General features: G+C 35.8%; 1 protein-coding gene across 2 annotated transcripts in view; it reads right to left on the bottom strand.

Annotated features, from left to right (window-relative positions):
- Nucleotides 1-6,818: 6,818 nt before the first annotated feature.
- Vom2r28 (vomeronasal 2 receptor, 28) overlaps nucleotides 6,819-15,650 on the bottom strand; it is a 29,320-nt gene continuing 20,488 nt past the window's right edge. Inside the window, exons 5-6 of one of the 2 annotated variants that reach the window (NM_001099472.1) lie at nucleotides 13,775-13,898; nucleotides 6,819-7,723 (exon numbers count right to left, since the gene is read on the bottom strand). In NM_001099472.1, the coding sequence (NP_001092942.1) occupies nucleotides 6,819-7,723; nucleotides 13,775-13,898 (1,029 nt within the window). The remainder of the gene's footprint in view (nucleotides 7,724-13,774; nucleotides 13,899-15,650) is intronic. The other variant, XM_039103749.1, reaches the window with a different exon arrangement.

Here is a 15,650-nt window from a genome sequence, read left to right as displayed (position 1 = left end):
TAGCAAGGCCCTGGGTTCAGTCCCCAGCTCCAAAAAAAAAAAAAAAAAAAAAAAAAAAAAAAAAAAAAAAAAGAAAGAAAGAAAGCCCAAAGGGAGACAACCCTGGATATAGAAAACCAAGGGAGCCGTAGATACAAGTATCACCAACAGAATACAAGAGATAGAAGAGAGAATCTCAGGAGCAGAAGATTCCATAGAAATCATTGACTCAACTGTCAAAGATAATGTAAAGCAGAAAAAGCTACTGGTCCAAAACATACAGGAAATCCAGGACTCAATGAGAAGATCAAACCTAAGGATAATAGGTATAGAAGAGAGTGAAGACTCCCAGCTCAAAGGACCAGTAAATATCTTCAACATAATCATAGAAGAAAACTTCCCTAACCTAAAAAAAGAGATACCCATAGACATACAAGAAGCCTACAGAACTCCAAATAGATTGGACCAGAAAAGAAACACCTCCCGTCACATAATTCTCAAAACACCAAACGCACAAAATAAAGAAAGAATATTAAAAGCAGTAAGGGAAAAAGGTCAAGTAACATATAAAGGCAGACCTATCAGAATCACACCAGACTTCTTGCCAGAAACTATTAAGGCCAGAAGATCCTGGACTGATGTCATACAGACCGTAAGAGAACACAAATGCCAGCCCAGGTTACTGTATCCTGCAAAACTCTCAATTAACATAGGTGGAGAAACCAAGATATTGCATGACAAAACCAAATTTACACAATATCTTTCTACAAATCCAGCACTACAAAGGATAATAAAGGGTAAAGCCCAACATAAGGAGGCAAGCTATACCCTAGAAGAAGCAAGAAACTAATCGTCTTGGCAACAAAACAAAGAGAATGAAAGCACACAAACATAACCTCACATCCAAATATGAATATAACGGGAAGCAATAATCACTATTCCTTAATATCTCTCAACATCAATGGCCTCAACTCCCCAATAAAAAGACATAGATTAACAAACTGGATACGCAACGAGGACCCTGCATTCTGCTGCCTACAGGAAACACACCTCAGAGACAAAGACAGACACTACCTCAGAGTGAAAGGCTGGAAAACAACTTTCCAAGCATATGGTCAGAAGAAGCAAGCTGGAGTAGCCATTCTAATATCAAATAAAATCAATTTTCAATTAAAAGTCATCAAAAAAGATAAGGAAGGACACTTCATATTCATCAAAGGAAAAATCCACCAAGATGAACTCTCAATCCTAAATATCTATGGCCCAAATACAAGGGCACCTACATACGTAAAAGAAACCTTACTAAAGCTCAAAACACACATTGCACCTCACACAATAATAGTGGGAGATTTCAACACCCCACTCTCATCAATGGACAGATCATGGAAACAGAAATTAAACAGAGATGTAGACAGACTAAGAGAAGTCATGAGCCAAATGGACTTAACGGATATTTATAGAACATTCTGTCCTAAAGCAAAAGGATATACCTTCTTCTCAGCTCCTCATGGTACTTTCTCCAAAATTGACCATATAATTGGTCAAAAAACGGGCCTCAACAGGTACAGAAAGATAGAAATAATCCGATGCTTGCTATCGGACCACCACGGCCTAAAACTGGTCTTCAATAACAATAAGGGAAGAATGCCCACATATACGTGGAAATTGAACAATGCTCTAGTATGTATGTGGGCTCTCTGTTGTTTTCTTTGTTTTTGAAGACCAGCCTGTGTCTGTGGTGATCTGATAGGATGCGTGTGATTATTTCAATCTCCTTTATCTGTTGAGTCCTGTTTTGTGCCCAATTATATGTTCAATTTTCAAGAAGGTATTATGAGCTTTTGAGAAGAAGGTATATTCTTTTGTTTACAAAGATAAGTTCTAAGGATATCTGTGAATACAATTTGTTTCATAACTTCTGTTATTTTCACTGTGTCTCTGCTCAGTTTCTGTTTCCATGATTGTTACATTGCTGAGAGTGGGTTGTTGAAGTCTCGCACTACTACTGAGTGTGGTGCAATTTATGCTTTGAGCTTTAGGAAGGTTCACAAATGTAGATGCCCATGGATTTGCAGCATAGTTATTCAGAATTCTGAGCTCATATTGGTGGATTTTTCATTTGATGAGTATGAATTTCCCTTCCTTATGCTTTTTGATAACTTTTAGTAGAAAGTCAATTCTATTTGATATTACAGAGGCTACTCTAGCATGTTTCTTGGAACCATTTGCATGGAAAAAATTTTTCTAGCCTTTTACTCTGAGTTAGTGTCTGTCTTTGTCAAGGAGGTGCATTTCCTGTAAGCAGCAAAATGCTGAGCCCTGTCTACATATGCAGTCTCTTAGTCTATGTCTTTTTATTGGGAAATGAGTCCATCGGTGTTAAGAGATATTAATGAGTAGTTTTTTTTTGTTTCCTGTTATTTTGGTTGTTAAAGGTAGAATTACGTTTTTGTGCCTATCTTCCTTTGGGTTTGTTTCAAGATTAGTTTCTTTATTTTCCTACTGTGTAGACTCCCTCATTGTGTTGGAGATTTCCTTCTTTTATCATTTGTAGTGCCAGATTTGTGGAAAGATATTGTGTATATTTGTTTTTATTACGAAATATTTTGTTTTCTCCACCTATGGGAATTGAGAGTTTGCTGGGTATTGGAGCCTGGGCTGGCAATTGTGTTCTCTTATGGTCTGCATGACATTTGTCCAGGCTTTTATGGTCTTTGTTGAAAAGTCTGGTGCAATTCTGATAGGTCTGCCTTTATATGTTACTTGACTTTTCTCTGTTACTGCTTTTAATAGTCTTTCCCTGTTTTGTGCATTTGGTATTTTGACTATTATGTGACAGATGGCATTTCTTTTCTGGGCCAATCTATTTGGAGTTTTCTAAGCTTCTTGTATGTTTTTAGGCAAATATTTCTTTAGGTTAGGGATGTTTTCTTTGACACTTTTTAAAAGGTATTTCCTGACCCTTTAAGTTGGGAATCTTTGTTCTCTTCTATACCTATTATTCTTAGATTTGATTTTCTCATTTTCTTCTGGATATCCTGGATGTTTTGGGTTTGGAGGTTTTTGTATATTGCATTTTCTTTGGCTGTTGTATCAATGACTTCTATGGAATCTTCTGCACTTGAGATTCTCTTTTCTATCTCTTTCATTCTTTTGGTGATGCTTGCATCTGTGATCCCTGATGTATTTTCTAGATTTACTATCTCCAGTGTTTTCTCCTTTTTGTGTTTTTTAAAAATTTTTCCCATTTCCATTTTTAGATACTGGATGGTTTTCATTTTCTTTACCAGTTTGCATTTATTCTCCTGTGTTTTTATAAGGGAGTTATCCATTTCCCACTTAAAGTCCTCTATCATTATTATGAGATATGAATTTAACTCCAAATCTTGCTTTTCAGTTGTAATGGGGGAATCCAGGACTTGCTGTAGTGGGAAAACTGAGTTTTGATAATGCCAAGTTGCTTTGGTTTCTGTTGGTTATGTTCCTGTGCTTGCCTCTTGCCATATGGTTATCTCTACTGTCTGCTCTCGCTGTCTCTGACTAGAGTTTGTCCTTTTTGTGATCTTGGTTATGTCAGAGCTTCTCAGAGTCCAGGTGACTTTGTGATCCCATGATTCTTGTGTCCTGTGATACTGTGATCCTGAGTGTCAGAGTTCCTGTGCATCAAGATGACTGAAGAGATACTGAAATCCTTGTGCGACAAAGCTCCTGAAGTCCTGTTGTGTCAGAGATGCTGGGAGTTAAGTTTTTCTTGGTGTGGCAGGAGTGGGTGGACTCCTCCATTGTCATTAGAAATGTTCAGTGTGTGTGTTGTGCAATTTATATAACTGTAATATAACTATGCTTTCAAAAGTTAAATTATAAGTCACAGAATAAATGACTTTACATGATGGAAACAATGCAGAGAAGTAAACACAAAGTAAGGGAAAGTGAAGGGACATCTGAGATACAAATTATGAAATGAAGATGAATAAAGACTACTTCATATTTTGTTGAAGAAATTGACAGGATAAGGGAATTAGAATATCTGCTCACTGCAGAATCTTTGTAGATCAAGAAGTATGAGTGATCATGCCATGGACATAATAAAAGGGTTGTAACCTACTCAGTATAAATATTGTTTTAAATGATGTCTATTTTATGAAAAAACTCCAAGAAGCACTTCACTGAAATAGAAGCAGATACTCACACCCAACCAATGGACTGAAGTCAGGGACCAATGAGGTTAAATTAGGAAAAGCCTGGAAGACATTGAGATTGAGGGTGACCACATAGGAAGACCAATGGTTTCACCAAACTGAGATCCTTGAGATCCCTCAGACGCCATGCCACAAGTCAAGTCAGGCAACATACACTAGCTGGCATGTTATGCCAGACATATAAACAGTAGAGGACTCCCTGGTATAGTCATAGAGAGAAAAGGTTCACTTAACCCTCAAGGGATTGGAGGTTCCAGGGAATGAAGAGCTATTGTGGGGTATATAGTATGGCGCTGGGAATATCCACATGGAGAAGAGGAGGGGATATGAGATATGGAACAATCAGACAGAGGGTGGACCACCTGGAGGGAAATGAAATCTAGACTTTAAAAAAAGAATAAGTAAATTTAAAAAAAATAAAAAGAAAAAAGGGAAACATTATTGCAATTGCACTGAATTTTGAAATATTTGGAGATAGTAATGATGTGCTTCCAGGGTTTTATTTATTTTTTTTCTTCAAAATGCATTTATGAGAAACTGCCAGCCAGTTTTACAGAGTGGTTGTACTAACTTGTAATTCCAACAAAAGTGGAGGAGTCCTCCTCATTCTCTTCATCCTTGCAAGCATCTGCGGTCAGCTGAGGTTTTGATTTTGTCCATTCACCTGGTATGCGATAGAATCTCAGGATTGCTTGATTTTCATTTCTCTGATGTGTAAGGATGTTGATCATTACTTTAGGTTCATCTTAGCCATTCAATATTCCTCAGGTGAGAATTCCATTTTTAGTCCTGTACCTCATTTCTGATAGAATTATTTCATGTTCTGGAGTCACACTCCTGAGTTCTTTGTACTTATTAGATGTTAGCTCACTATGCGAAATAAGTTTGGTAAAGATCTTGTCCCAATCTGTTTGTATCAAGTCATTTGAATTTTTGAAGTTGGGGTGTCTGGTTCATGAATAATGTGCTCAGTACCTTCTTCAGCATAATTTTATGTTACAAGTAAACATTTATCCTCTACATTAATCTAACAGAGACCTTGATTTCTAATTTCTAGCATCCAACAAATATTATCTAGTTGACATTTTGACATTTTCTTTTCTCCACTGGATTCTGAACTTACATGCTGACCAGAAAATAAATACAGTCACATACATAAATGTAAAAAAAAGTAAATACCAAAATTCTGATTGTAATATAATATAAATGTAATTTTATAGATCAGTTAGTATAAAGATTTGTGAGGAATTCCCTTCAATCATAGTTTGAATATTAAATCTTTCTTTGCCATCATGACATTTTCCATGGTTTTTCCACGAGTAAAATATGGATGTTAATGTGGAATGTGTTCCTTAAAGGGACATTATTAATGAACAGACTTCTACAAAGACTAACTAGACTAACTTAGTCAAATGATAATTTCGTTCATGCTGATACATTTTAGACCCATTCACCATCCCAGATCAGGGAGAAGAATTGACAATTCTAAATGCCTTAGTGCAGCTGCAAACACACAATTTTCTTTTTGGAAATTACATTTTCAAGGAAGCAGCATAATCAAAGCATCTAGCTCCCAATTCATCATTGCAGAATTTTCTGAATACAGGAACTCAATTAGAAATGTACACTAAGGGCAGTTTCTGAGAAAAATTAGGTAAATGCCAATATCAGTAATTTTACCCATCTTTTCTACAACTACAAAACAATGTCATGTTGATATATCTATATTTTATTTTAAGTCATTTTATTTTATTTTATTGGTTGTTAATCTTTTTTTACAGTCCAGTCACTATACCCCTACCAGTCTGCCCCCTGACTCTCCCTCATCCCATACCTCCTCCCCATTTCCAAGACAATATTCCCAATGTTCAAAACCCCCATACCTTCCCAATGCCTGGGGCCTCAAGTATCTTGGGGTTTAAGTTTGTTTTCTCTCACTGAGGCCAGACCATGTAATCCTATGCTCCATATGTGTCAGGGGCCTCATATCAACTGGTGAATGCTGCGTAGTGAGTGGTTCAATATCAGAGAGATCTTGGGTGTCCAGGCTAGTTGGGGTTGCTGGTCTTCCTATTGGTCACCCTTCTACTCATCTTCTTCCAACTATTCCCTAATTATTCCACAGGGGTCCCTGACTTCTGTGTAGTATGTGTTATTATGTTTTTGTGTTTCAGAAAAGGAAAATTCCCACCTTAGACTATTGGCCAATAGTTTAAAGAGTAGCTGAAAAAAAGTCAGCATTCTGTCATGTATGTGCTGTTACTGGCAATCAGAAAATGAGTCCTGATTTCGTCTTTGTTGATTCTTTAGTTAGTTTGCTTGTCTGATTGATTGTTTGATTTGTTAGCTGGTTTCTATGTATAGCTATTTCTGTCCTGGAACTCACTTTCTATTTCATGAAGCAAAATGATGAATAAATTTGTAATAGTAATTTGATAATTTTAGTTTTCTCAGAAGAAACTAAACTAGTGAATAAATGCAGTATTTTATGTATAAAGAATGCAAGATTGGTATATATGGTATTTCTGGACATCACTAGGTATCAGTGAGAGTGATTCTAAAACTAGATACATGCACCGTAACAATATTTGGTGGGTATGTACCATGTTTACATTTGAAAGAAATTCTGAAATAATTTGTTCAGAAATATGATTTCTCTCTTATCTTTTGGATAGAATTTCTCTCTGGTCTCATTAAAATGATGTAAATCTTGGGTGCAAAGATGCATCCAAGCATCCCTGCACTGGATGCCAAAATGGAGAATATCTCCACAGCAACCATGATCTTGCCCTTGGTGCTGTGGTAGACAGGGAGGAAGGTGACCCAGACACTGCAGAACACCAGCATGCTGAAGGTCAAGAACTTGGCTTCATTGAATGTGTCTGGCAGATTCTTTGCCAAGAAAGCCACAGTGAAGCTTGCAAGTGCCAAGCAGGCCAAGTATCCCAGGACACAGTAGAATGCAGTAACTGAGCCTTTGTTGCACATAATGATGATGTGGCCACGCTCAGTGTGTTCATCAATATCAACAAAAGGAGGAGAAACTGCTAGCCAGATTGCACACAGAATACATTGCAATAGTGAACATATGGGGATTATGTAGTTGGGTATTCCTAATACCAGGAAGTTTCTCAGCCTTCTTCCTGGGTTTGTGACTTTGAAAGCCAGAACCACAGTGATTGTTTTGGCCAGAATTGTGGAAACAGCCACAGTGAATACAATTCCAAATGTGATTTGCTGTAAGATACAGGTTGTTATGTTAGGATGGCCAATAAAAAGAAAGGAGCACAGAAAACAGAACATGAGTGATATGATTAATATGTAGCTGAGGATTCTGTTATTTGCCTTCACAATAGGAGTGTCATGGTGCTTCACAAAGACCCAAAGAACCACAGCTGTTAATGCAGAGAAAACAAAGACTGTTATGGCAAGCACCAACCCCAAGGGGTCTTCATAGCTTAGAAACATCACATTTTTCTGAATGCATTTGTTCCGTTTTGTGTTGGCATATTGGTATTCTGGACAATTAACACATTGATCCATATCTGATGTCCAAAGGAAAGTTTAGTTAGTGTTGCAATTAAATTTTTTGACAGGGTATTTCAAGTAAGGATCCTGAAACAATCCTTGTATTGCTGCTTTTGATGCTGAGAATTTAATTTGAAGAACACTGCTGCACAGCATTGCTTTTAATTCATAATGTTCATAAGATTTAAGCGAAAAGAAAACCAAGCAATATTTTCTTTGTTTATTTAACTTTGTTCATCATATTGTTTACAATATCAGAAATAAAGATTACCTAAACTATATTTTGTTTCTATGTGGATATCAAGTATTATTGAATTTAGAAAAGATACATTCAGCAACTGCACTGTAGTTGGATATATATGTATATATAATATATATATGTATATATATATATCCTTACACATACTCTTTTCTGAGCTCATTGACTCTTTTATGAATATGTTCCGTATGAAACATTGAGACTGTGACATCTACTGGAATAAGTCCTGTAACAGGTACTCAAGAATTCACTAGCTCAAATTTTTAACAAAGAAACAACATTAAATTGAACAGTTAACATGTGTGTGTATGTGTATATATTTATATGCATGTGTTCATGTAAACGTAACAATTGCATTTTTTAAATTTAAGTGCTTTCTATCCTACGTCATAAGAAGAATTTGTAGAATGTGAGGTAATATAATATTAACGTTTGAAATGTAGAAAATATTAAAGAAATAAGCCCTCAGATGTATCCTCATCTGGCAATAAGTAAACAAAAGGTCTGGTTATTGTTCATGAGCAGCACTAATATTAACAATGTTGACAAAAATTCAGTAGATACTTTGTACTAAGAAGTCCTTCACTTTGAATCCTTCTTTTGGAAAGTTGACCAAATTTCATTCTTGCCTCATCTCCCTTCCTATGGGACTCTGTGTCTGTGAATGTACTCAAAGATGGCATCAGTATTGACAAACAGAATGAACAATCCTTAAGAAGAATCCTTAAGCAAGTATGGTAAACAAGATTGTATGTATTAAGCAATGGTACCCTATTTCTATGTTTTAACATCCATCATGGCTATAGTATGAACTGAGAATTTAATTGCACTCAGTTTTTAAGTCATTTCAAAATATGTTGATGTTCTTCCTTGGTTTTCCAAATTCTTTTCTAGTAAGCAGTGCTGAGAGAAAAAATCAGAGCTCCACATGCCTCCAAAACAAAGCAGGACAGAACATATTTTAGTAGCTTGACAGCACACCTAAAAGCTCTAGAAAAAAAGAAGCAAATACACTCAAGAGGAGAAAAAGTCATCTAATAATCAAACTCAAGGCTCAAAAATGAAAAGGGAGACATAACAACAGTATCTGAGGAAATTTAAAAAAAAACTATCAGATCCTACTAAAAAGCCTATAATCAACAAACTGGTGAATCTGGAGGAAATGGACAATTTTCTAGACAAATACCAGGTCCCAAATTTAAATCAGGATCAGATAAACCATCAAAACAACCACATAACTCCTAAAGAAATGTATGCTGTTATTAAAATCTTTTAACCAAAAAGAGCCTAGGACCAGATGGGTTCACTGCAGAATTCTGGCAGATCTTCATAGAAGACCATATACCAATACTGTCCAAATCATTCCACAAAATAGAAACAGGTGGAGCACTATCCAATTCCTTCTATGAAGCCACAATTACTCTTATAGTGAAATGACATGAAGACCCAACAAAGGAAGAGAACATCAGATCAATTTCCCTTATGAATATCGATGCAAAAGTACTTGATAAAATTCTTGGAAACTGAATCCAAGCACATATCAAAATGATCATTCATAATGATCAAGTAGGCTTCATCCCATGGATGAAGGGATGATTCAATACTAGGAAATCCATCAATGTAATCCAGGATATAACCAAACTCAAAAAAAAAAAAAACACATGGTCATTTCATTAGATGCTGAAAAAGCATTTGAGACAATTCAACACTCCTTCATGATAAAAGTCCTGGAAAGATCAGGAATTCAAGGTCCATAACTAAACATAGTAAGAGCAATATTCAGAAAACCAGTATCTAACATTAAACTAAATGGAGAGAAACTTGAAACAATCCCACCAAAATTAGAAACTAGACAAGGATGTCAACTCTTGCCCTACTTATTCAATATAGTACTCAATGTCCTAGCCAGAGCAATCTGGCAAGAAAAGGAGGTGAAAGGGATACAAATTGGAAAGAAGAAGTCAAAATATCCGTATTTGCAAATGGTATGATAGTGTACTTAAGTGACCCCAAAAGTTCCACTAGAAAACTACTAAGCCTGATAAGCAACTTCAGCAAAGTGTTGGGGTATAAAACTAACTCAAACAAATCAGTAACCCTCTTCTATTCAAAGGATAAACAGGCTGAGAAAAAGTTAGGGAAATGACACCCTTCACAGTAATCCCAAATAATATAAAATGCCTAGGTGTTACTCTAACCAAGCAAGTGAACGATATTTATGACAAGAGTTTCAAGTCTCTGAAGAAAGAATTTGAGAATATTTTAGAAGATGGAAAGATCTCCCAGGCCCATGATTGGCAGGATTAATGTAGTAATAGTGGCCATTTTGCCAAAAGCAATCTACAGATTCAATGCAATCCCCACCAAAATTCCAAATCAATTCTACATAGAGTTAGAAAGATATCAGGTACCAAAGTTAATAAACCATCTAAACAATCCTATAACTCCTAAAGAAATAAAAGCAGTTATTAAAAGTCTCCCAACCAAAAAAAAAACCCAGGACCAGATGGGTTTAGTGCAGAATTCTATCAGAACTACATAGAAGACCTCATACCAATACTGTCCAAACTATTCCATAAAATGGAAACAGATGGAGTACTATCAAATTCCTTCTATGAAGCCACAATTACTCTTATACCGAAATGACACAAAGACCCAACAAAGAAAGAGAACTTCAGACAAATTTCCCTTATGAATATTGATCCAAAAATACCCAAAAAAATTCTTGCAAATCCAATCCAAGAACACATCAAAAGGATCATCCATCATGATCATGCAAATTCATTTGGAATAACAAAAAACCCAGGATAGCAAAAACTGTACTCAACAACAAAAGAACTTCAGGGGGAATTACCATCCATGACCTCAAGCAATATTACAAAGGAATAGTGATAAAACTGTATGGTATTTGTACAGAGACAGGCAGGTAGATCAATGGAATAGAATTGAAGACCCAGTAATGAACCCACACAACTATGGTCACTTGATCTTTGACGAAGGAGTTACAACCATCCAATGGAAGGAACAAAGATGGCATTTTCAACATTTTCAACAGCACAAATTGTAGTGCTTGTTCAACTGGACATCAGCATGTAGAAGAATGCAAATCATTCCATTTGTATCACTCTGTACAAAGCTTAAGTCCACGTCAATCAAGAACTTCCACATTAAACCAGATATAGTCACACTAATAGAAGAAAAAGTGGGGAAGAGTCTCTATCACATGGGCACTGGGGTAAATTTCCTGAACAAAACACTAATGCTTCTGCTCTAAGATCAAAAATCCACAAATGGGACCTTATAAAACTGCAAACCTTCTGTAAGGCAAAGGACAGTATCATTAGGATAAAATGGCAACCAACAGCTTGGGAAAAGGTCTTTACCAATCCTACATCTGATACAGGACTAATATCCAACATATATCAAGAACTCAAGAATTTATACCCAGAGCACCAAATAACCCTATTAATAATGGTGTATATAGCTAAGCAAAGAATTCTTAGCTAAGCAATAAAGAGTGGCTGAAAAGTACCTATATAACTGCTCAGTATCTTTAGTCATCAAGGAAATGCAAATCAAAACAACTCTGAGATTCCACTTCACACCACTCAGAAAGCTAAGATAAAAACTCAGGTGACAACAGATGCTGGCGAGGATGATGAGAAAACGGAACACTCCTCCATTGTTGATGGGATTGCAAACTGGTAAAACCACTCTATGCCTTATTTATTATAGCCAGAAGCTATAAAGAATGCAGATGCCCTTCAACAGATGAATGGCTAAAGAAAATGTGGCACATCTAAACAATGGAATGCTAATCAGCTATCAAAAACAATGACTTCATGAAATTCATAGGCAAATGGATTGAACTAGAAAATATCATCCTGAGTGAAGTAACCCAATCACAGAAAAACACACATAGTATGCACTCACTGAGAAGTATTAGCCCCAAATATCGAATTATCCAACATACAATCCACAGACACATGAAGCTCAAGGATGACCAAAGTGTGGATACTTCACTCTATCTTCAAAGGGGGAACAAAAATATTTATAGGAGTGGATATGGAGGCAAAGTTTGTATCAGAGACTGAAGTAATGGCCACTCAGAGCCTGCCCCACATGCGTATATAGCCACCAAAACCAGATAAGATTGTTAAAGCTTAGAAATGCATGATGTGTCTCCTGAGAGACACAGCCAGAGCATGTCAAGTACAGAGGCGAATGATAGCAGCAAACTATTGAACTGAGAATGGGATCCCCATGGAGGAATTAGAGAAAGGATTGAAAGAGTAGAAGGGGCTTGCACCCTCAGAAGAAAACCAATGTCAACCAAATAGAGCGCTCAGGGACTAAACTACCACCCAGAGACATGGATGGACCATCAATTGGGATGAAAAGCCCTTGTTCCTGCAAAGGGTGGACCCACAGTGAAGGGGAATGTTGGGAGGTGGCATGAAAGGTGGCTGGGTGAAGTAGTGCACACCCTTATAGAAGCAGGTAAGGGGGGCGTATATGGGGCTTATTGATAGGAAACTGGGAAAGGGAATAACATTTGAAATGTAAATTAAAAAATCCAATGAAAGAAACTTGCATAGTATGATCTGTGATTGTAATTGCACTTAATTTGTATGTCAGTTCAGAAAATGTTGATTTCATGGTTTTCATAATTCTTGTCTAGAACAAGGCATTTGTGGAGAGGTATGTTTTGATAAGTTGCCTAAAAGTCCAAGAAGTTGAATAAGCTGTAAATACTATGTTTTGCTCTACCATGGAACCTGAGTTTACTTCCCAGCACCATGTCAGGTATCTCACAAGGGCATGTAAATGTAACTATAGGGGTGTTATTTGCTCATATGTACCTTAACCTATGTTACCCATCCTACACATATAAGCAATTAGTGTAATAAAAATATTTTATGGAATTTTTGTGGAATTCATTGATGTAAATATTAATACTCATTTTTACACTGAAAATAATTTCAGTATACTTTTAAAAATATTTTCAAGCAAAATGTATATTGGATTGCATGCCTTCAAAAGACATCTTCTGAGTATGTTGCTTGGTTCTACTACATGTATCATGGAAATAAACTCAAAGTGTAAGCCTTAGCAACAAATTATTTAAATGATTTAATTGAGCATCGAATCTTATCACATACTTCCTAGAGTCATATCCCATCTGGCTTTGAACATGGCCATCAGAATATTACAGTACTTATCAGTTTCTCATGAATTTACAACTACATTTATATTATATATTAATTTTAGAGAGAACATGGATTTTGTACCTAGCAGACTCATGATGTAGTCCAGTAGATTTGATATTATATTCAATTCTTCATGTTCTCCTATACCTTTACGGTGTGCATAATCATATGTATATCAGAAGTATTAATGAAATGTGAAAAATTAGATTAAAAAATTGTGACTAAAATCTAATGTACATGTCATTTTACAATGGATGAATTGTTTGAAAAATCTTGTGGAGAATTCCCTCAAATTGCAGTTTCATTTTCTAAACTATTTCTTTGTGAAAATGCAACTTGCCATCAATTTGCAATGAATCAATATGTGGTTCTCGGCACAAAGAGTGTTTGTGTGTGTGTGTGTGTGTGTGTGTGTGTGTGTGTGTGTGTGTGTGTGTGTGTGTGTTTGTCGGGATTTTGTTAATTTTTTGTATCTATAACTAGTAAATTATAAAAGTGATATACTTTATATTTGCAGTTGCCTTTTAGTTGAGTTTATCATGCCAGTGTGGCAGACAAAGAACATATTCTCTGGATTTATCAGAGCAGCAAACACTCACTTGTCTCATTAGAAATTGCATTTTCAGGGCAGGGACTGCAAACAAAACAGCAGGCTGCCATTCCCTCCTTCCAGAATCTTCTGTATCCAGAACTACAATCTGCAGTGCACACGGAGGATGGCATCTGAGAAAAAAATGAGGTACATTCTGACATGAGTTTTCACTATTTTTTTATGTTTTATATTAGCACATTAACAATTCAACCAGCTTATTTTATCTACACGAAGTGATTGCCATTTCATTTTGTCTATTGTGACCAGCTATGAGTATTGGAAATACATTGAAGAAGTGTTGGATAGTTGCTGAATGTCTAGTAATACACGGGGAAAAAAAGATAGCGAGCTGTGTGCACAAACTACAGAGATTGTAAGCTGATGTTTTTAGGTAATAATTTTTAATTCAGCGCTAAGTACTGTGAACAATCATGAACTGAGATATGCTATCAGCCAACACTAGCCTATCCTTATACCTCTGAAGCATTTTCTTAATTATTAATTGATGTAGGAGTACCCATCTCACTGTGGTAATTACAGCCAGTAAGTACTGGCTTTTTTTTTAAGATCCATGCTTCAGGTAAGTCTCCATAAGAGTCCACAAATAAGTCCACACTTGTTTTCTATGACTAAAAGCCCTAAGTCCAATCATCCCTTCCTCTTCACTTTGGTTATGATAAGTTTATTCAAGCAACAGAGAAGCAGGTTAGTATTTGAAGACATTTGAAAAAGGAAATATATATCCTAAAACCACAGATAGAAAATATGATCTCTAATAAATTATTATTGCAAAGGATGATATACTGTATATAAAAACAGTGGAATAAGCTGACACTGGTTTAATGTGGTTGGGAATAATAAATTGATGTGTAATGACCTTGAATATGGAGTGCTTCATTGGGTCAAAATGCTCTACAGTGGCTGCAAATTCTGGAAAACGACTGGATAAATTAGTTGCTCTTAAATAAATTGATTTTTTACAGAATTCTTCCTGTGTTTTTATATTATTGAAACAGGACTTTATTATAAAGCACTGGTAGATTAATACTCCGAATGAAGATCAGCTTACATTTTCCTTTCCCCCCATAATTTTCTTTAAATTTACATTAACACTTTGTAATATTTTAAAGATTACCTTGAGTTTAAGTAAGGAAAATGGGCTTACTTTTGTACTTTATATTAATTTATTTTAAGGTAGTGTCTCCATATCACACTTGGCTGGTTTGGATGCATATTATAGAGCAGACGGGCAAGAAGCAGACAGAGATTTTCAGAACTCTGTCTTTAAAGTGTGTGGATAAAAACATGAACCATGAAAATTACTTGGCATTATTTCTGACTTTCATGGATAATAATTTTCTCTGCATGTATTATAGTATTGTCAGTTGGTTTGTGAAAAAAAACATGTCATATCAATATGGGTTCCTCCTGTTCTATCACTTGTTTAGTTTCCTTAACTCTGCATGAGTGTTGGGCTTGGTTAAGAGCTATTTCTGAATATTTTAGATGACTTATTCTTTGGACCATGCATTATATCCTTGATGAAATTCTGCCTGTTATCAGACAATGATCTTTCTGTTTTGTGTTGTATTGTTTTGGTATGTGTTATAGTTAAGAATTATTCCTGACATATCCACCCAAGTTGATGTTCTCTAATTTCCATTTTCCCTCTTATTTCCCAATAAAATGTTTTCATCCATTAATTTTGTAAAGAAAAGTTCTCATCTTGTATGTGACTGACTCTCCCATTCTCTGCAGTCAACCAAGGCATGCCTTAAAAAATAAATCAGCCTGTTGTCTTTGATATCTTTAGAGAATGTTAACAAAAATATTCAAGTATAATGGAAAATTATTTGTTACTTTTGTCTGCTTTCTATTATTGC

Source organism: Rattus norvegicus, chromosome 1 (genome assembly GCF_036323735.1).
Source record: "Rattus norvegicus strain BN/NHsdMcwi chromosome 1, GRCr8, whole genome shotgun sequence".
Taxonomy (NCBI): Eukaryota; Metazoa; Chordata; class Mammalia; order Rodentia; family Muridae; genus Rattus; species Rattus norvegicus.
This window is presented reverse-complemented; position numbering and strand designations above follow the sequence as displayed.